Below are 21,670 nucleotides of genomic sequence, written 5' to 3'. Positions count from 1 at the left end.
TTATTCTTCTCATCTGCAAAATGGGAACAACGGATTTCCTCACAGAGATGCTGAGTCCTCAGAACAGACCTGGGGCACAGGAAGAAGGATGTGTCAGCCATCACTCTCATTTTTGCTGGGGAAGCAGGCTGCTCTGGATATGGAGGTTGCTCTTAGCCCGTACTACTCAAAGCTACAAGTGATGATTTGAATGTGAACATTTAAAGTACTTTTGTGCACATGTCACATTTCAGCCCAGTGAGCTATGGGTAGTGACTACTGTGCACAGCTCAGATAGACAGTTTTTATCATTACAAGGTTTGTCAGTGGTCTGCCTCAAGACATTCACAAATGTAGTTACTGAAGAACAGGGATGGAGAGATGTGCTACTCTGTTCCCTGTTAGAGTCTGAAGCAGGAAGAAAGGGGTTGGATGTCAGCAATCTCATTTTGTGGGGAAAGCAAGAAGTAAAGGCCAACAGCTGTAATTTATAGTTAGAAAGCTACAAAGAGGAAACAGTATTGCTAGGAAGAAGAAAGAGGGAGGGTGGTAAGGTGAGGAAAAGCTGCCTGGAACAAGGTAGCAGGTATAGCTAAGGTTGGCCTGTCAAGGAATACGCACATAAACGGGATGTGGTATCACATGTCTAGGCAGGAGGATCACAAGTTAAGGCCAGACTAGGTTACATGTCAACACCCTGTTTTAACACATAACACATAAACAAAACAAAAAAACAAACCAAGAAATAGTCACACAAGGGCAGTAGTTAGCTATAAGGTAAATAAATTGGATTTAAAAGAAATCTTTGTGTGTCTCTGTCTCTGTCTTTCTCGCTGTGTGTGATGCATGGGTAGGAGAGGCCAGAGATATACTCAGTGTCCTCCTCTGTCAAGCTCCACCTTATCTTTTGAGGCAGGGTCTCTCACTGAACCTGGAGACTGCCATTTTGATAAAACTAGCAAGCCAGCAAGTCTCAGGGATCCACCCACCTCTTCCTCATCCAGTGCTGGAGTTCCAGATGTACATGACTTTACCCAGCTTTTTCAAGGGAGCTGGAGATCAAAACTTAGGTTCTCATGCTTAATCAATAGTTACTTTGCACACTGAGCCATTCCCCTAGCCCCTTGAGGTGATTCTAATGGACCCTTCTAATAAAAATGCTAGGGAGTAAGTGGCAGGCCAGAGATGTTTTTTAATTGAGAAATTGAGTGCTATATGATTTCATCAAAAATTTTTATTACATTTATTTATGTATATATGTACATGAATACATGCATGTGTGCCATGGTGGGGGTGTGGTCAGAGGACAACTTGTGGCAGTCCATTAGTTTGCTTTTTTCACTGTGTGTGTTCTAAAGTATGAGCTCAAGTTCTCAGGATTGACAGAAAGAGTCAACAGGCTGGCCTCACTATTTTATTTTTGAGGTATGTTTTTACATTAATTTTCTGATGAATTGTTTAAGAAACAAAGCAAGCGTAGAACTGTTAACACTATAGTGAAGAAGGGCTTTTTATGGGAAGGTTGTCTCTTTTTGAAAAGTAACTTTCTTAGTGCCTCTTTTCAATGGAGTCATGGCTTGGATGGAACGTGTGCCCTCTACGAAGGCAAAGCAACACTTGGCCACCCCCCAGGCCTAGTCTGGATGCTCGAAGTGCGTCTTGGGAAGAGGAATGTGTACTGAGTGCCAACGGAGGGACTGGCTGCTTGGGGGAAGCAGAATGTGCGAGTGGGTGGGATGTACTGGGACTGTGTGTGCGGGTGAGCAGTTGAGCAAGCCTCAGTGGCTCCTGCCTGGGGCCAAGTGACAATTACAGTGAAAACCTCTCCCAATGCTTCTTGAGGACTGGAGAAAAACACCATCCTGGAAATGTGTGTGGAATCATAGACAGCAGGATGGATTCCCAGAGCTGTGCCACCGGAGGGGAGGAAATGTCTTTGCTGCTTGCCAAAGATCAAGGGCAGACTGGGCCAATTGTGAAGAGCTCCAGTCCATGTGAGCACGGGTTGGAACGTGGCGTGAAGGGGTGCAGATCGGAGTTCTTTAAGATGAAAAGGACTTTGCAGTTAGAAAAGGTGATCCCTGCCTAACAGCACAAAAATCTAAAGAGTGAAATGGTGCATTTGGTCATGTGTATCTTACCACGTTCACAATGGTCCATGAATGCACACTCACAGGCCCTGTTCTCATGCTGTGTTGGGGAGGCCCATGCATGAGTGCTGTTTCCACAGATGTGGGAACTGTGACACTGGCTCAAAAAGTGATCCATTCCTTTTGGAAAGTAACTACTCGAGGAAAGAGGTGAAACATTTTATATGCATATAAAGTTTCCTTAAATGGCCTACAAATGGAGAATACAGTTCTGAAAAGTTGAGATAACCGAAAACAGAGTATTGGCTATGTGTCAACTTTTGCTCCTGTTCTCTCAGTTACTACGCGTTTTGGGGAATAGCGATTAGTTTCTGTGTTGTCATGAACTTAATACTGGATAACAGTAATGTGGAAAATACGACAGATTTACCTATATATTGCCTGGGTGCCTAGTTCACACCCTTCATTCTTGAGACTGAGCTTCCTGATTTTGGGTTTCAGGAAGCTAAGGTGTTCCATGGAACATCCAGGCAGGACAGAAAAGAGGTGGGATTAAAGCTTCTTTGGTTTACTGTTACATACTTCTGTGTAGACCGCTTCTCTGAGTCCAGTTTCCTTATCTGTGAGTGATGGTTAGCATTGTGGCCACTCTTATGTTTTCCACAAGATCACTTGCTCTAGCATGCAGGTAACAATTAAATGATGACTATGGTTAGCAAAAAGCATTATATTTTCACCCCTCACAAACAAGGCTTCATGAGTATAACTATGGTGGATATTCTAAAATGCCCCTCAAGGACTCCTGCAGATCTCTAGAGGACCAGGAGAAGGCAGGAGAGTTCTCTGGCTTCTCCCCAGGCATCTGTACACAAGAATATTGAGCCCTGGTTGCAGGGCTATTAGGGAATACTTGGTTTCTGTGCATGTTCTTAAGCATTGGCTATGATTTAACTATTGTGCTGGCTGGTTTTATGTCTACTTGACATACCTAAAGTCATCTTAGAAGAGGGAACTTCAATTAAGAAAATGCCTCCATAAGACTGAGTTATAGGCAAGCCCGTACAGCATTTTCTTAATTAGTGATTGACGGAGAGGGCCCAGCCCATGGTGGGTGGTGCTGTCCCTGGGCTGGTGGTCCTCTAGGTTCCTGCCTCATTTGAGGTGCTGTCCTGACTTCTCACGCTTACAGACGTGTAAGTCAGACGAACACTGTCCTCCCCGGTTTGCCCTTTGGTCATGGTGTTTCATCGTTACAGCAACAGAAACCTGAACTAAGTCAACTGTTAGAGTGAGAGTGAGGGAACAGTGCTCCCACACACCGTGCCAACACACCACTCTGAGGGGGAGTCGGGCAGGAGGGGGGCAACTATCTCTACTAAAGCAGAAGCATCCTATTGCACATCCTGCTCAGGAGCTGTAGCCTTATTTGCAGGAGAATGATTCTGTCTCCATTGCCGGGGTGCTGTGCTCAGAGAATACATCTAAGGAGAATATGTTCTCAACCCTCCTCACCCCCCAGGGAGATTCCGAACAGATGCCTGAGCCAAGCAGACCCATTTTCCCTTCCAGTTGCCCTCCCTTGTCAGACAGCAATTTGACAAGACCCAAGGACTCCTTTAGACCCAGCTTCTCTCCATGCTGCTCAGCCTGAAGGATGTGAGCATCCTTGTCCACTCAGTCTATCCTGGCTGAGGCTGAGCTTGATGAACATCACACAAACAGACGAAGAAAGCAGGCTCAGGGAGGTGAAGGGACTTCCTTAGAACACCCACAGCTAGTTACAGCAGGAGCTGACCTACCTGGCTTGCTCTCCTGAAGGTCACACTGTACAGCTTCACAGTTTGTTTATTTAGTTGACACACTTGCATTTTAGAAACTCAGAGTTGTGAGTTGTAATTATGTAGACTTCCGAGGCAAGCATGGAAGCTACTTGTGTTGACTAGAATGGGAACACGGCCTGACCCTGCCATTTATGGGTTTTGCTTTTCCCCTTGAACATCCCTCAACAAGAAGAAGTTGACTAGGTCTCAAACTCCAAGAGGGCCTGTGCCATGCCTTGCCCTGTGTCCAGCTTCAGTACAACCATGGTGCTGAGTGGGCAAAGCCTCTGTTGATATCACTGAATAGTAACTGTCAGGTCCTAAGTGGGCCCCAAAATGGTAGGGCAGGTGACAGTGTCCTAAACAAAGCACTCTGATTGAGGAAACAAAAGGAATGTTCCTGGGTAAACAGCATAAATTCAGCATTCTTCAGGATTCTTGTAAGACAGAGTTCTGTTTACCAGGAATCTACCTTAATTTATCCTTAAAAGCCAGCTACCTCCCGCAGGGCATCTAGTTCCCAGTTCAGCTCAAAGACTCCACCCTGCTGACTGTCATATAAAATTCACCTGCTTTTTTGCCATTTAGCCCCCAACCTCATCCCCGAGAGACAGGTTTGGGGGTTTGCTCCCCAAACTTTCTACCCTCAGAGCACTCTAGGTCAGTGGTTTAACTGAGCTCCTGTTTACAGTCACCTTCTGAAAGATGGGGTCACCATTGCCCCCATGTTTCACTTCTCTCTAGGCTTCCTGCACTGAACTTGATGGACAGTGTGTGTGTTTGTGGCATGTGCCAGAGATGTGCTTCAACTTCAAGTGCTGCTCCTTGGAAGCTAACCTTCTCGTTTTGAGCTGGCTTACTGGGACCTGGAGTTCACTGGTTAGCTAGGCTGGCTGGTCAATGAACCTCAGAGATGTCTCTCTCACCAGAGCTGAGAAGCACGTGGCACCACCCCTGGCTTTTCCATGGGTACTGGAGATTGAAAGGAGGGTCTCACATGAGTGTCGCCAGCACTACTGACTGAAGTGTGTCCCCAGTCCTCAGGCTGTGAGTCATTACATCAGCACGGCCATGCTCACCAGTTAGGTGTGTTGCATGATGGAGATTTTCCTTCATGCTTTCCTCTTCCCAGGTAAAGAGACAGGAGTTTTCTGTGACTAGGGGCCATGCTGCGTGCTTGCCTTTTCTGGTCTCATTTCCTTCCCTCTGACAAATGGGGTGGGAAGAAAGTTTCTGTGCTTCCAAACCTCCAGTGCCTGTTCCACCTTCCTAATTGTGGCTGCAGCCCATGGCCCATTTTGGGGCATTTATTTAGCATTCCTCTTCTGATGGGTTTGATAGTAAATTCTTAATTACAAAAAAAAAAAAATCCATTTCTACTGTAAATGGAAAATTAGTGTCACTCTAGATAAGAGAAAGGGTAAAAACTAAATAAAACATACAAATACCGTGACTTCATTGAATCTAGGCAGACATCGCCACCTGTTGAAAGGGTTGAGCTGAGGCCCCCAGGACACATGCGAATGTTAGGGAACTATAAAACATGGTCAGACTAAGTAGAAACATCACCTTGATGTAAAGACAAAGATGAAAAGGAAGTGCAGAAGGGATGACCCTGTCATATGTGGTTGGGGTACTTAATGCGTGAGTACATGTGCATATGTATGCATGCATGTGTGCATGTGTGCATTTGACATAAATACATACTTGTATCTACATTGTCAAATATCTACATTACTTAGAAAAAAAAATTGAGACATGTTCTATGTAGCTCTGGCTATTCTGGAACTTGCTATGTAGTCCAGGTTGGTCTTGAACTCACAGAAATACTCCTGTCTTTGCCTCTCAAGTACTGGGATTAAAGGTGTGCACCACCATGCCCAGCTAAAAAGTCTTTTGTCTACAACTCCTGGTTCAGTAATTTACTTACAGAAATCATTTAAAACCTGGTGGCTGAGTAACTGATTGTAATGTTTGATACCATCTGTCTATCTATCTATCTATCTATCTATCTATCTATCTATCTATCTATCTATCTATCATCTCTCTTTTGGAGGCTCAAACACAGGGCCAGGTAACCACTCTAACACTGATCTACATCTCAGCCCTAACTAAAATTTTAATTAATAAATAGGTGTCCTAAACTCTATGCATAAGTGAAAGACAAAATGCTAAACACACACTAAGTGTAATGGAAAATATCTTTGAGATAAAAAATCTGGACACAGAAACTTGAAAGGTGAATTCTCACAGATTTGCTTCATGTTGTATGGAAAGAAGCCTAGGCTTTGAGACTGGCTAGCACACTAAGGAACACTGTTGAAATATTCAGACGGAGTCATTTCAACTTCCTTACTGTTCTGGGCAAACTGATGCTCAGGGTTAGAAGTGCTATTCTCAGGGCACCTGCCACATACTAGGCACCATGAAAAGTCTATGGTTCCCTCTATTCCCAATTGTTCTAGGAGCTCTGAGATACTGACATCAGCAGCCTCACTCTGCAGATAACTGAACGAGGTCTCAGAAGTGGCCAATAACCTATCAATTTCTCTCAGCCTGGGCTTCACCTTCTCTCTCTAAATTTCCTGGAATAAGCTCCCACTGTGTGTGGCTGGAGGTCAAGGTGGACTCTACAACCTTCAATTAGCCTACTTGACACTGCACACAAATTCATTAGGTATTTCTTTCACGGTAGAATTTCTGTGAGTGGCTTGCTCAGCAACTGAGAGTCTGAACAAAACAAAAAAATCTCATGTTTGTTTTCAATGACTATTCTGTTTTCCCCAGAGAATATTAGAGGACCAGTCAACTTCAGATGCTTATCTTTTTTCTCCTATAAGTTGCTCTGGTTGGCAGGTGTATTAACTGTTAACTGTCTTTTCAAGGCAGAAATCTGAAATGAGTCTATGCTACCAGATGATCGACTATGCCCAACGTCCAATGCCAAAATCTAAAATGTTGAGAAGTGGCTGATGAAAGAGACCAACAGAAGATAGCGGTGATCCATGATTCTGAGATCAGGAACTTGGCTGGGCACAGGGTTTTTGTTAGTTTATAATGAGCAAAATGAACTAGGGAAATATGTAAGGCTTTTTAAAGTCACCTTCTAATGGTAGCTCACAGCTTTGGAGTCAGAAGATCACAACTTGCCATGACTACCACCAGGGAGCTGGCCTCTGTGCCTTGTCTTAACTGAACCCCTGCCTTGCCAGGTCAGATGCTAATTCTCTGGTAGCTCTAGTTTAAGGGTCACTTCTGGGGCTGAGGTGATCCCAAAATGCATCTATAAAAATATGGGCACGGCAGTGCTTATTTATATCCCAAGTGATAGCGAAGCAGAGCCAGTCAGATTCTGGCCAGCTAGCCTAGGCACCCAAGGTTGTCCTGTTGGCTTCCACGCACATACACAGATGCACACTCCTGTGCAGACACATTTTCATCTGTCCACACAGGGCCATGTCCACACCCCTCGAGTAATTTTCTTCATTGGTCTCTGGCTGAGAAGGTTGAGTACCTTTGCTCTATAATTCCATTGCACTGGCTACTTCTCCCTCTCTGAATAATAATGCTGCTTGTGATTACTTGTGGGGAATGAATCTTCACCATGCAAACACACAGTAAGAGGCGTAGTCTCTCTCATTTATGACTGAGCTCTTAGTACTGAGCATGTAGTATATATTTAAAAATGTGTTGACTAAAGGACTGAAATAAAACTAGAAATTATGTAGAAGCACAAATGCAGTGGGAGAAGTGGAAAGTCTCTTACATGAGTGTTATTTCAAAACAGGATGATTAGAATAAATTTTCTATAAAGTAACAGTGCTGCCAGATTTTGTTGTTTTATTATTTATTCAGTATGAGCATTGTACATATGCATGTGGTGTGTGTGTGTGTGTGTGTGTGTGTGTGTGTGTGTGTGTGTGTGTGTGTGTGTAGGCCAGAGGTGGGCATGGGATATTGCCCTCTATCATTCTCTTTCTTATTTCTTTGAGGCAGGGTCTCTCCATGAACCCAGAGCTCACACTTCTTTGCTAAGCTTACATCTAGCAAGCTTCAGTAATCCTCCTGTATGAAGTGCCCAGAGTCTGGGGAAGACACTACGTCCAACGTGGGATATCTGAGGGGAAAAAAACCTGCATACACTATACTCTTTTGTCTGTAAACTTTATTCCTCTAAGACAAAATTCTATCTATACAGCCACAGCTCCGTCAGGCATTCAGGGCAGGAATAAATCTAGATGCACCAAGCTCTTTGTCCACCTACTTTATTTCTCTGGGTTGAAATCCTGTCTACACAGCTTCAGTTCCGTCCTGACACTCAGTTCCTCTTTGTCCTCTTTTACTGCCATCTCATAGTTCTGCTCACAACTGAGCTCTTATGCTTCCAGCCTCATCTTCGTCTTCTGTTTCTTCGCCCTCCATCTCTACTTGCTCTTTACTCCTGGCTCTGATGAACTCTACAAGAGTTCTGCCTTACCATCTACCAAACCTCTGTGTTCTTCCCTTCTCCCTGGTCATGCTGTTCTGTCTGTCTCTACAGAAAATGCTTGTTTTCTTCTGCCGCTCCCCAGCCTGTTCTCTGCCCACTCAGGAATGTTGCTCCACCCTACCTTCCACCTTGATATGTAAAAACCTCTTTTGTTCTCAGTCAGTTGCTCTGGAGAGCCACTAGGCCTCAAGGCAAGGGGATGGTCTGAGGCTCATTTGCACAAGAAACAAAGCTAAGCATCTACGCCTGCTTGGCTTTGCCTACTTAACCTTATCCAAGTACTGGCCTGAGCAGGAAGTTTGCACACATTCTGTGGTAATTGTGAGCACAAGAAATTCATAACAAGGCACAGGTGAATATTAAGCTGTGTAACACCAAATAGTCCATGCTAAATGGCTTCCCACTTGACTGACTCTTGGCCTAGTCAAGGTATAGCTTTAATACACAGCTGGGCTCCTTATAACATATTCTTGTGGCTCATCACACTCCTGTTTCTGCCCCAACCCACACTGGGCTTGCTACATGGATGCTGGGATCTGAACTCGTATCCTCAAGGCTGTGTAGCAAGTGCCATTCCTTAACCACTGATCTATCTCTTCAGCCACCCAAATAGTTATTTCTCTCACTTAAGAATAAAGTAACAGTGGGTGGGTCCTAGAAGCATCACCAGATGATATCATTAATGGGTTCTGTACATCTAGGCAATTATTCTGGCCAAAATAAAAAAAAAGTAACTTATTCACATGACTTTTGGAGAATTACTCAGTGGGCCTCATCTATAACATGGGAATGAGAACTGAGCCTATAGCACATCCTGGCTGTGAGGATAAAGGGAGAAAAGGCATGGAGAATACTCAGTTTCAGTGTCAGTAAGTCAGTCCTGACACTCATGGCTGTGGCACATCTGAGGCAGGACATGCCACTTGCTGTATTAGTCAACTGGTCTGACTCACAAGAATCCAGCAGTTGATAACTTGATGCTGTTAGCCTTCCACAATGAAGGAATCTGTGTCACCCTATCACCAGCCCACATCGTACAGTGACCTCTCCTATCCTGGGTGCTTTCTCAAGCTAAAGAAACTGAAACACCGAGAAAACATTAGAAAACTGCTCTGCAATCTCACCCTAGTCTAAACCCCCAGCTGCCCCGTGAGCACAGTTCCCTCTGAACAGAGGTTCATTCTTTGCTCCATTTCTGGTCATTATCAAAGTGGCAGATTGTCTCAAGGTGCTCTGCACAAAGGCTGCCACTGTGGCTCACGGGAACTGATGGCAGCTTTTCCCACAGCTTTTAGAGGGATGGATCATTTCAACTTTGTTTCACTCTCAAGTTGAAAAACAACTTTAATCCTGACAAGAAAAAACAGCTGATGTGAGCAATTAGAGACCTGGAAGGCTGGACACACAGTAGGGCTTAGGTTCTTGGCAGCCTTGAATGGGCTTTTTTCGCCCTGTTTCAAGAAAGCTTCTGTGCGTTCTTTAAGTAGCTGGGATGGGTGTGTTTGGAAGGACTGTAGCTGGCTGAAATCCAGGTGCCTTGGAGGATCTGATGTCCTTTGGGTGTGGGCTGGAGTGAGACCACCCTCTGTCTGTCTTCACCCCACTGTGAAGGCTGTGGAACTTAGTGGCAGGAATGCTCAGCTGGAGCTGGCGTGGGTGCTCAACCTCTCTGAGTCTTAGTTCCAACGCATTTTTAAAGGGCATTGGGAGAATGGAATCACTCCGAGAGTCCCAGAAACATATTCAAAGCACTTAGTCGTGCCAGGCACTCAGTGAGTACTTAAGGAACAGGAGTTATGCTCCAGTACTTATTTTAGACATCTGAATTTATCTACCACAGCAAAGGCAATTAAAGGGGAGGGTATGGGGCATTGCTCTGGGTCACCCAGCTCTATGCTAAGGGGCAGCACTGAGATTCCTTGCCTAGGTTTATCTGTTTGGGTTGTCTTTCTTTCTGAACCCCACTGAAGCTTGGGAATCACTTGTCTTGCTTAAGCTCCTGTGTACAACACATCACATCACAGTTCCTGGACCTTTGCCCTTTGACCTCTCCAACTCAGTCTTCACCTCCAAAACCTAGCTGCTCTGCCCCACACTGCCTTCATGTTTATTGTAACACATGCTGCAGAAATGTCTCTTGTTTCATTGCTTTGTAGCCTACTGCTCTCTCTGAAATATTCCCTTCACTTCCTCTCTGTCCACAGCTGGCTCCTGAAATTTCTACTTATGGCTTTCCCAAGATGGATCTTGTGTGATGGTCCTGGTCCTCTTTTCTCCATTTGTGTCTTAGGCAATGCTTTCTCCCACTTGGTCATTCATTCCTTTCCTATTGCCGGGTTCTGTCAATAAATGTAAGCTCCTAAAGGGCAGAAAGCATCTTTTGGAGCACTGCTGGGACCCCAGCACCTAGCTCAAGATTGGGCATATAGGTACTCTGTAAAGACAGGCTGGTAAACTAATGAGTGAGTAAAGGATTTGAACGATCCGGGAGAAGGACCTGGGTACCTGCTTGCCCTGCCTTTTGGCCTCCTAAAAGAACAGCGTGAAGCTACCCACAAGCCAGAGACCTTTCCAAACAGTCATCTGCCATAAAAGCACATCTTGCAGGCAAGGGAAATGGGTGGATAGTTGCTAACTATATCTTCCAACTGGGCTGATCTTTGAAAAGTTCGAGAGGCGCCTGCCTCCCTCAATCCCAGGCTGCTACTGCTGCTGAGGCCCCTGAGGGAAGAGAGGAGGGTGTGCTTGGGCGCCTCTTGGGCTGGCACGAGGAAGTCACATCTCATCCGCCCTCCTCCCCCAGCTCCTCTCCAAGAGAGGAAGCAATGCAGATGGAGATGAGAAATAAATATTCCTGCCTGCTCTGCGCCACTGCAGACGTTTTCCAAAATGTCTGGCTTGGACCACAAAATCAAGCCCACCCAGGAAAGGAGGCGCTCAGCAGGAGAAAGAGGGGGGACAGGGTGGCATATTTGTCGATAAGCGTCAGCTTTCTGGGGGGCCGAGCACATGGCTCATCTTTGGCAGTCCTGCTGAGGTGGGGACGTGGTAAGTGCGCAGTAACGCTCACAGAATGGGATGAGAAAACAGGAGCAGAATTAAAGGAAGGCACACCAGACTGACTGCACGGGCTCCACACCTCTGTCCTGGGTCCTGGAACACACACAGCTGCTTCCTGCACTTGCTCCCCACACATCTCACTCACCCCCCACCACTGCCCCCACCCTTTCACCTCTATTCCATTCCTGAGAAGTTAGCACCACTGGGCTGCCAGCATCCTTCAAAGGCCCTCTGCAGTTTGGGCAGGAACTCAGAATCCATGTGTGGAGATATTCTTGCCACCTCTGAGTATTCTGCTCCCCCTCTCTAATACTGGAGTCCTGGCAGGCAACGAGAACACAGGCTGCAAATGCAAAGTGGGTGCCTGTGGCCCTGGGGTGGCCAAGCACGTGGGAGGAGCGTCACCAAGGAGGGAAGTTCCAGGCTCAGCAGGTCTGGAATGTTCTGTATGGCAGTCTTTGCTGGGCATGCCTCTAGGCTGCAAAATGTCTTAGGAACGATGAGAGGATGGGAAATGCAGCTGCAAAGTCATCATGGGACACTTTGGTCTGGGTTTCTCACTTTCTCAGGGGATTCCCAGGATCCTGAAATCTTCATCTGGCGGCTCCTGAGCCAGCTGCTAGCAAATCTTTTGGAAAGCTCATGTTAGAGAAGGGTCTTGGCTGGGGCAAAAGTAGAAGCAATAAAGGGCAAAGGGGCCTCCCTGGGTCGTGGGTTCAAGCACACTGCGGTGAAAACATTGGCTCAAAACGAAGTCTTCATGCCAGTGTCTTCTCCGGGCATTAGAAGTTTGCAGAAATATTGCACTTACCTCCACCCCATTCCTCATCATCCCCACAGTTGCAGTGAGTAGTGAGTCCTCTTCTCTTCTATTTCCAACTCATGTGCCCTGAATCCTTCTTGTGAGTCCTTCCCACTCATGAGCCCATCTGCCTTCCAGCGCCAGGCATTTGCCAGTGGAATCCCACTCGCTCCAGAAGCCACTCAGCGGTGGGAAACTGGCAGGGGGTTGGCTTCTTGTCCCCACTCTACATATTGCTATGTGACCTCAAACAAAGGACTCCCCCTCTCTGGGTCTTGGTTTCTTTCTTTGTCAAAGGAGTGGGCTTGGTAGGTTTCTTTGCAGATATGACACATTATGGATATATTTGCAGAGTGAAATTGCATGCAATGTTTCATTGTCCCTTTCCCCATCCACCCCTGACAATGATTTCTAGGTCTGAAGAACTAAAGAACTCTAGGGCATGCTCTTGGATGAATTCATCTTTATATTTGGGAAGGTCACAGTTACACATCAAAACAAGCTGGGTATATTGATAGATGGATACCATCTAGTAACTGTTTGAAATGTCATCAGTCAACATTTGCTTTTGTTCCTAGCAAGAGGAAACTATGGACAGATGAAAGACCAAAATAGGATGTATTTGTTTATTTACTCATTTTTAGGACATGTCTGGAAATAAGTTGTGTGCATGTATGATTGTAACTTATCATAATCATATTCATTACTTGTTATTAGTAATCAATGCCATTTATCAAGTCTTACCTAAAATAAGCTAAGACCATGATGCTTTCATCTCATACTATGGCATTATGGGAGATATTATCCACCTCCCATATCCTTACAAGTGAGGAAACCCAGGCTCAAAGACCTATTCAGGCTCACACAGTTGGTCAGTATGCTGAAGGGAGTTCAGTTCTGTGGGACTCCAAAGATGAAGAGTTGTACCTAAGATGATGCTCTGGGCCTTACCTGGCATTTGATGCTCACTTGGGAGATCATTACAGACAAAGGCCCCTAACTTCTGTTGTTTCAGCTTAGAACTCATGCACCATTACTGTACCCACTTTGCAGGAACTTAGAGGGAAGCAGAATCAATGACCTTCTCCTCTGATTACTTATCTACAGAAATCTGCTGCCTCCTGCTTGTCCATCTACTTAAACTTTGGCCTCGGTCTTACCTAATTTTAGTGTAGAACTGGAGCCTCAAAGAATTTGGAAAGGATATATCTGCATCTCGGGAGGATATAAACACAAACAGCTCCTGAGCCCAGGCAGGCAGACTAGGAGAACTTCTTGTTCAGAGGAATTGCACGGGCTGCCAGCACATCCAGTCTGTAGAGACTCCGCATTTCAACTCCCATAGACTGGGCCTGTGTACTGGACAGATCCGCTTGGAAATGCAGCCTCCATTCTCTATGAGGTCTCCTGGACTTGAAATGTGAGCAACTAACTCAATTAAGAAAAATGTAACTAGTAGAGTAAAAAAAGGCATTTGAGTTCCAGCTGACCTGAAGGTCACCATATACAATCCCAAAAATATTTATTGGTGAAAAATGGTGGCCCTCACTGCATTCCTGTCATAGCCAAGTGGGGGGAAGGCAGGCTGTGTGTGCATACTGTGCATTCACACATGACGTGGAACCGACAGTTTCCATGCCCTAACAGGATGCCCTGCCTCTTCTCCAGTGTTAATATGTTACATTCATGCTTGAATGTAATTAACACACACTGCCACCCCAAACAAAACCACACATTACTTATCACCCAAACAGAACCACAACTGAACCAAAACAACAACCAGGAAATCAGGATGCTCTTTACTTACCGTAAATGACAGAAAAGAAGAAAACAAAGTCCCCTCGTCATATCTGGATAACTTTGCCAGGACACCTTCCAAAATAGTTACAAACTAGTAAAATAGCAAAAAGAAAAAAATATTATTTCAAATTATAATTGTTTACAAGAAAGAATAACATGTCCCAGCCACCTAGAGGCTAGAACTCAGCCCCCTGCTCATTTCTGCATTCCATTTTTTTAACTCTCACTTCGGAGAAAGGAAAAGACTGCCGTTGCATGGCAATATTTGACTTATCCGGCTTTCTCTTCATTATTATGTGATTGCAAATACGGAGTGTTACAGAAGTGCAAAGTGACAAAATATTATTGAGTTGCATATAGCATGCGATAATATTAAATGCACTTTTCAAATCCCAAACTGCGCAAAGCAGTCTTTACATTACATATTAGCACTACATTTAATCCAATCTATTTTTATTTGTATTTTATCAGTAATTTGGGGGGAACAGAAGTTTAGCACTGGCAAATATAAATGTCTTCCCATTCAGCATTACTTAGTTAAAATTCTATAATTCATGAGGGTGACTGAAATAGCTTTATCTGACTTTTCTGTTTTATTATGACTCTCACTGCATGTGAAACTAGAGAGGAAAGGGGTTTTCGGGATGGCAGAATTCCTTATTACCGTTTCACTTTATGTATTTCAAAATCTAACTTTGTCAGTGCTGAGAAACAAAACAAACGTTTCCTTCATAACCTAGTGTGACGTTTGGGGACACATTCTTATTAAGTTAACATATGCCGCTTTATCAATTGATCTTCACACAGCTCACGAACATCAGAAAATCCTTGCAAGCCGGGGCTGGGTGATGTACAATCTTGTTTGTCGAGAGATGTGAGTATCCAGCTCAACTTTTTAACGTGTTACATTTTAATGGAAATGTAGACACAACAAAGCAACATTCACAATGCCCCCTTTCACCGCAGCCGAAGGTTACCTTTGCCACCAAGAGTGTGATCATTTCCTTAACGGTTTCTTCAATTAGTTCATCTATTTTTGAATGGTATTGATGCTAAAGAAGACAGAAAGACACATATTAGCATGTCGGGTGGTTGACAGCGCTGCATGCGCCCATGGTTTTCAGACCATACAATCTATAAAAAAAAAAAAAGCCTGGCTAGCAGACTCAGTTTGTTTCCACAGTCCTAGAAGCAGCTGTACGATTCTGACTTCTGGTCTTTGATGGCGCGAGACCCAGAGCGCTTAAAAAAATCACAAGCTCATTGTTCCTCGTTTAGGGCTTCAGATGCTTTTGACGTGTGTGGACACATACACATAACAGCACACTTGGCTGGCTTAATGGCCTGGCAGTGTGTTGAACCAGATTTCACAAAGCTTGATTCAATAGTAATCTAGTACATTGGGGAGGGAAATGGTATTTCTGGGAAATTGCTGGGGGATGCAACCCCAACAATTTGGGGGATCCCTCTAAAGGGAATTTGACTAAGACACTGATTTTGCAAAAACCTGTCAGGTACTTTGGGCCTCAGAGCATATCAGTTCTGACCCAGAGTCCAAGTAAAGTGTCTCTTTCTGAGCCACTGTGACAAACAACACTTTTTCTCTTTTCTTTCTGTTTAGCAATAAGCAGACCCAGGCTAGACCTTCTGCTGAGACTGTAGCTAAGTTTTTCCAAATTTTTTCAAACTGGTGCTGTCGATTAAATTTAAATAGTAATGTGAAAACAAACCCCCACACAAACAAAAATCTGCTGTAAATGCCAGGGGAAAAGGAAAAGCAATTTCAACACAAATTATTATATGCCAGCTCCTTGACATTTATTAGAACATTTTAGTATCCATTTGAATTATTTTGTATTTCCGTAACACAAAAAACAATAATACAAAACATTGTTATTTGGAAAGGAAAATGCACTTACCCACTCTTTAGCAAACTTTCAGAAGGATGATTAATTAGGAATAAAAAAGAAAAAGGAACAGTGCAAATAAAAATCAGGACAAAAGGACACACGAGAAAATGAAAATTAAATAAAGCATCACAAAGCTATGAAAACACAGAAATAAGACATAGGATGTGCTGCAATCCTCTGGTTGCTGGCAAGCAGGATGATTGAACAGGAGCAAGGAGATGAGAGGTTGGTTTGGACGTGGAAGACCTGGATAATGTCCCAACATGAGGGCAGAAGCCATACTGCCTCCACATTGAGCTCAGTTTCCTTATCTGCAAACCTTCAACAGGTGATAGCATTATGACCTGGGCCCAGAGTGGGAAAAAGACAATATAGACTGCTGATTTCCACAAGGGGCTCCTCAGTGAATGTGTTTTAACTCCATGTTTTAAAACAACCAAGAGACACATGATGGTTCTCTCCCCCAAACCCCAAGCCCTGTTTAAAGAAGTAGACATATTAAGTACCTTAACTTGACTATTCTATGTGTCTCTATAGATTTCCACATATCAAGGCATCAGATGTATCCATAATGGGTATAACTATATAACAATAAAGAACAAAGCAAAACTTAACACAAAAGCTGCTTGGTTGGTCTGTTTTAGTTACATTGCTTAAGAATTCAGTGTCCGAGCCCCTTTCTGGCACCGAGGCTCCCAGATTCAAAGAGCTATTTTGAAGATCTAGTGAGTATCTAGATGTGAAAACATTTTACCAACCGTAGTTGCAATTCAAATACTATCATGTGTTCAGTTCCTCAAGTAGCCACAAAGGGTAGAGAAGGAACAAAGCCATCACAGAGGCATCCTCTGCCTCCTTTCAGTAGATTGCATTCAGGAGAAAAAAAGCAAATGGTGCATGGTGTTCTGTCCTGATGACTCAGAACCCTTGTTGGCCACACTGCTAGATTCAAGAAAGATTTACTTGTAAATAGCACAAACCCAAAGCTTAAAAAACAAGAAACAGAATCCATAGGACTCTGTACTAGAGACACAAAGAAGGATGTTAAAGCAAAAGAATATGGGAATATTGACAGTATTCCAAATTCATTTTTAGGCATTGAAATAAGACCCAGAATCATATCCTCACTTTCCGTTGTCATGTGACTGACTTGTTCTACTAGATTTTCTTTGGATTGATGTAAATGAGTCACATTTATTAAGTTAATTAGGACATTATGCTTAGCCAGAAGAGCTGGCTGTGTGAAAGTTAGTACAAGATGAAACAGTGCACGAGGGGGCTTCTTAACAACCTTGATGGAAGTGGTAAAAGCAGATGGAAAGCATTCTCTGTATCCTAACTCAGGTTAAGGTGTGTGCCGTGTATCTAAGGGGTTAATGAGGAACGTGCCCTTCCATGCAGAAACAAGGTCGAGACACCACAGCTTATTGAGGTATGATATACCTTCACATGCTAATTTATATGTAGTCCTACTATCTCTCCCTTTCATTGTATATAAGTATTATGATCTTCCTGTTATAATAAACATCTTTTCCAGTGTGTGTGTGTGTGTGTGTGTGTGTGTGTGTGTGTGTGTGTGTGTGTATACACTTGCACATTTGCTTGTGGAGGCCAGAGGACTACCTGGCTGTCATTTCTCAGGAGCTGTCTACAGGTCTTTCATTGGTCTGGACATATACCACCATGCCTGACTTTTCATGTGGGTAATGAGGACTGGACTCAGGTCCACGGGCTTGCACAGCCACCCCCATGGACTGAGCCAGCCCCTCACTTAGAGAGTTTTAATATGGTTATGTTGCCTCTTTGTTCCAGGATTAACTTTAGTTTGGGATCTCTGCCACTTTGTTTTCTTATCACCGCAGTGGAACCAGAACTACACTCTGAATGTAAAACTGACATAGACCTACCCAAGTACTGACATAATACATGAACATACAGTTTAGAAAGTATGTGGAGCCGCTCTAGCGGCTCATGTCTATAATCCTAGCATCTGGTGGGAGATAGCTAAGGCAAGAGGATTGTTATGAATTTGAGGCCAGCCTTGGCTACAGAGTAAGACTTTGACTTAAAAAAAAAAAAGAAAGAAAGGAAGGAAGAAAAAAAGAAAGGAGGAAGGAAGGAACGAAAAGGAATTTCTACATGGTCATATCACTACTGCCCCAGGAGTCTCATTAAGACCCATCAGCATGTAGCTATATGGCTGTGCACATTTCTTTAAACACACTTCAGCTCTACACACTGTATGGCAATCATGCCTTAATACTGGCTCTGTGAATCATGTCACTGAGAGCTAAATATTAAAGAATTCCTCATTGCTATTCAGGTAATGACAAAATCCACACACCTCTTTCTTGCCAGATTTTCCTGCCATAGGTAACTTATTTGACTAACTTGCTTTTCTAGAACAATAATGAGCCCCCCCCCCAACACCACTCTTTGCTCTTTCTGGGGTGATTTCTTGCTCTGTGTGAATGGGAAGCCTCACGGGGTGGGTGCATGCACATAGGAACTTCTCGTCCCCATCGTCCCGGCCAGCTTGTGCCATGCAGTCCTTTGTACACTGCCTCTATGCCACTCCACCTGCAGCCCAGCAGGTTTTGCATCTTCCGGTTCTCTCTGTGGCCTTCTTGGGTTCACTTGACCCATGCTCTGAATCACGGTGGTCGTAACTAAGAGAACCATCTCTCTTTGGTGGCGAAGAGAGGGAAGTTCACTTTTGCATCTGATGGCTAAGTCACTGTAAATCCAGGATTGCTACGTGAAAAGCATCCCACTTGACTTCCTGCGCTGCACATTTTGCCTTGTCATGGAACAGATTGTGTGTATGTTATCTTTCTGTTAAGACCATCTGACCTTGGAAATGAGATGAAAACACACTAGGCCAAGTGAGAAACTATTTAATACACAATTTCCTCTCTATTGGTACTTCACAAATTTTAATGAAAAAATAAATATTTAAGATGGAAAAGTATGGTGAACAAATGTCTCAACAGCTGCCTTTAGATGAGATTCAGGAAGTGACTGTCAAACTGGAGACTGCATCCCCTCACTAGTGCTTAGTCCGAAACAGGCTGAGGGAGGTGGGGTCCAGGTGTGGTCAGAATTAGAAACTAGATCTGTAAAACAGGCATAATGGTTGATATTCCAAAGTACACACCACAAGAAAACGGAAGTCCAGTCGTCTCCAAGCATTCTTATCTCAATTCTAGAGTCTTTCTAGTCATCTTTACTCAAGCCCCTTTAAAGCCAGTTTTACTTTAGGGATGAATCTTATCATTCTGTGAACTATGGACCATTTCGTGTGACTTCCCACTGAAGTTCTGCTCCAGGCCACAGCCACCATGCCAGGCTTCTGAGAAGCAATTCAATTACATGTGGTTTTATCCTGACCATTTTATGCTACATAAGGAGTGACCACAAGCTGGTCACTTAGGTGCTGCTAGCTCATCATACTTAAAAGAAAATTCTGATAGGTCTTTCTAACATGATTTGGGAACAGATGTACTTAGGAGAACAAATGATTAGAATGCAGTGTTAGATGAGTCCTTAATATAGGTATTTAGTTTGGGTGTGTATGTATTATTTCTGGGAAATACATGTACAAACTTCAGTAATTATTTTCATTTAAAAAGTGTTGAGCTGTATAGGAAAAAATACAGTCTTTTCTATTTCATTAAATTCTATGCCCAGAATAAATAAGACTCTGCTGTTAAGCCCCAAAGTGTTACAACTCTTCGATCTTACCCAGAAGTTCGGGGACTGCATATCCACTGTCAAAAGTCTGTGTGTTACATAGTTTCTTATATGTCACTCAACAAACAGGCAGAAGTGACTTGCTTAAGAGCACACAGCTTGATAAATAAGATGAAGCATCATAGGATCCAGTTATTTAATCATTGGAATTCTTTGTCTTTTAGAAAACCATACTCCAAAGTTAAGCCAAGAAGATCATTCTGGTTTCACCCAGAAATGATTCATGGTGAACATAAGAGCCGGAGTCCATTGGGGTAGGTGTGAACTTACATCACACCATTTGTTCATAAGGATCATAAGTTCAACAAGGACTTATGGTTTGGATTAAGAAACTCTACAGGCCCCCAGAAATTATGAGAATACCATTTGTAAATATTTATTTCCTAGGAAATGGATCTATGGCTTTCACCAGCTTCCCAATGGAGTTTGGACAAGCTTTCCCCATTCTCACAATTGTCCCCAGGTCTCCAGCATTGAGGTCATGGTGACATGGCTGGCTTAGCCATCTGACCAAGGAGTACGGCATCTTCACAAGGCTATTGGCAAGCCAATCTGAAAGAAGGGATCGAGGACCTCCTAAGGACACAGAGAGGTCAGTCCTATGGTGTCAGCTCTTGTCTATGAGAAAGGGGGTCATTCTTGTGAATCTCAGACATGATGTCTATCTCAAAAGCTCTGAGAAGAAATTTACAAACTGGTCTCTAATCTTAAAAGAAAAAAAAATTCCTTGCTTTCTTTTTGTTCTGGCTCTGAAGGGCACCATGTATCATAGAGAAGATATTTAAAAAGGAAACTGAATGGAAGAGAGGCAAATCATGTACATATATGAGCAGAATACATAAAGAATCCAAATAACCTAGCTAGAAAATTGGGTAAAGGTATATGTATCTCCTGGAATGTTATTCAGCTACAAATAGAAAGACCACACATGCTACAACATGCATGGATCTTGAAAGCATTACACTAAGTGAAGGAAGCCAGACAGCCCACCAATTGCTTGGTTCTATTTATACGAAACCCAAGAACAGAAACAGGTATACCTGCAGGATACAGGTTGATGATAACCTAGAACTGGGAATACAGACAGAACATTGGCTATTGATGCATGGTTGGTTTCTTTTTAGGACCACGAACATGTCATATAACTGACTGTGATAACTGCCAGGCTTTGTGAACACAGTCCAACTGTAGAAGTGTGTACTTTTGAAGAGTGACTCCTATATGCATGCGATTTGCACCTTGAGGATTTGAAATGCAGCACCAGCGGCCAGAGCACAAGCAGAGGAAGATTTAAGGGGAGAGAGGTTCCAGACTGACACGGATCCAGAAACTATAAGCTCAAGAATCTTTAGTAACTTGGAGAGACTCGATGATTTTGAGAACCCTCAGTGAGATTTGCAAAGTGGGCTCTGTGAAACCCATGGGTTTTAGAATCCTCCAGGGAAGCGTAGGCAAGTGGTGGTGTGAAGAGGTGCTGAGGTGGGAAGGAAACCACCAGCTGGGGCTCCGGCCCCCCCATCCTGATCAACTCTATTTTTGTGTTTTATGTGCTAGGCTTCTGGATAAAGAATGAAGAACTGATTCTGCAGCTAAATTAGGCTGCATAAACGTAGAGCAGTGATATCATTTTACAGATCGGGAAACTGAGGCTCACAGAGGCTGCCAGCATTATCCAAGTCCACTTTGCAGCACAATTCAAGACACTTATCCAAGGGACTGGCAACCCAGGTCTCCCCTCCAATTGTTCCAACCATTCTCCCTGGCTCATTTTCAGATAACTGAGAGCCTTGGAACATTGCTTTCCAAAATGCAGCCTCTAGGACAACCACCAGTGCCAGCATCATCAGAGACTGTGACAGAAGCTTAAATTCCTGTGTGCTTTTTTTTTCCTGCATTGGTACACATGTGCATAAAAATGTGTGTGCAGGTACATTTATGTGTGGTACATATATGCTCATATTTGTATC

At 43.8% G+C, this 21,670-nt stretch overlaps 1 protein-coding gene across 12 annotated transcripts in view; it reads right to left on the bottom strand.

Annotated features, from left to right (window-relative positions):
• Positions 1 to 21,670, bottom strand: part of Cadps (calcium dependent secretion activator) — a 440,161-nt gene that overhangs the window by 56,506 nt on the left and 361,985 nt on the right. For all 12 annotated transcript variants that reach the window (XM_076544508.1, XM_076544497.1, XM_076544503.1 and 9 more), the window contains 2 exons: positions 15,018 to 15,092; positions 14,048 to 14,131 (listed from right to left, as the gene is read on the bottom strand). In XM_076544508.1, coding sequence (XP_076400623.1) covers positions 14,048 to 14,131; positions 15,018 to 15,092 — 159 coding nt within the window. The remainder of the gene's footprint in view (positions 1 to 14,047; positions 14,132 to 15,017; positions 15,093 to 21,670) is intronic.

The sequence above is a fragment of the Peromyscus maniculatus genome, chromosome 9, assembly GCF_049852395.1.
Source record: "Peromyscus maniculatus bairdii isolate BWxNUB_F1_BW_parent chromosome 9, HU_Pman_BW_mat_3.1, whole genome shotgun sequence".
NCBI classification, from domain to species: Eukaryota; Metazoa; Chordata; class Mammalia; order Rodentia; family Cricetidae; genus Peromyscus; species Peromyscus maniculatus.
Note: the sequence above shows the minus strand (reverse complement) of the source record. Positions and strands in the feature narration are given on the sequence as shown.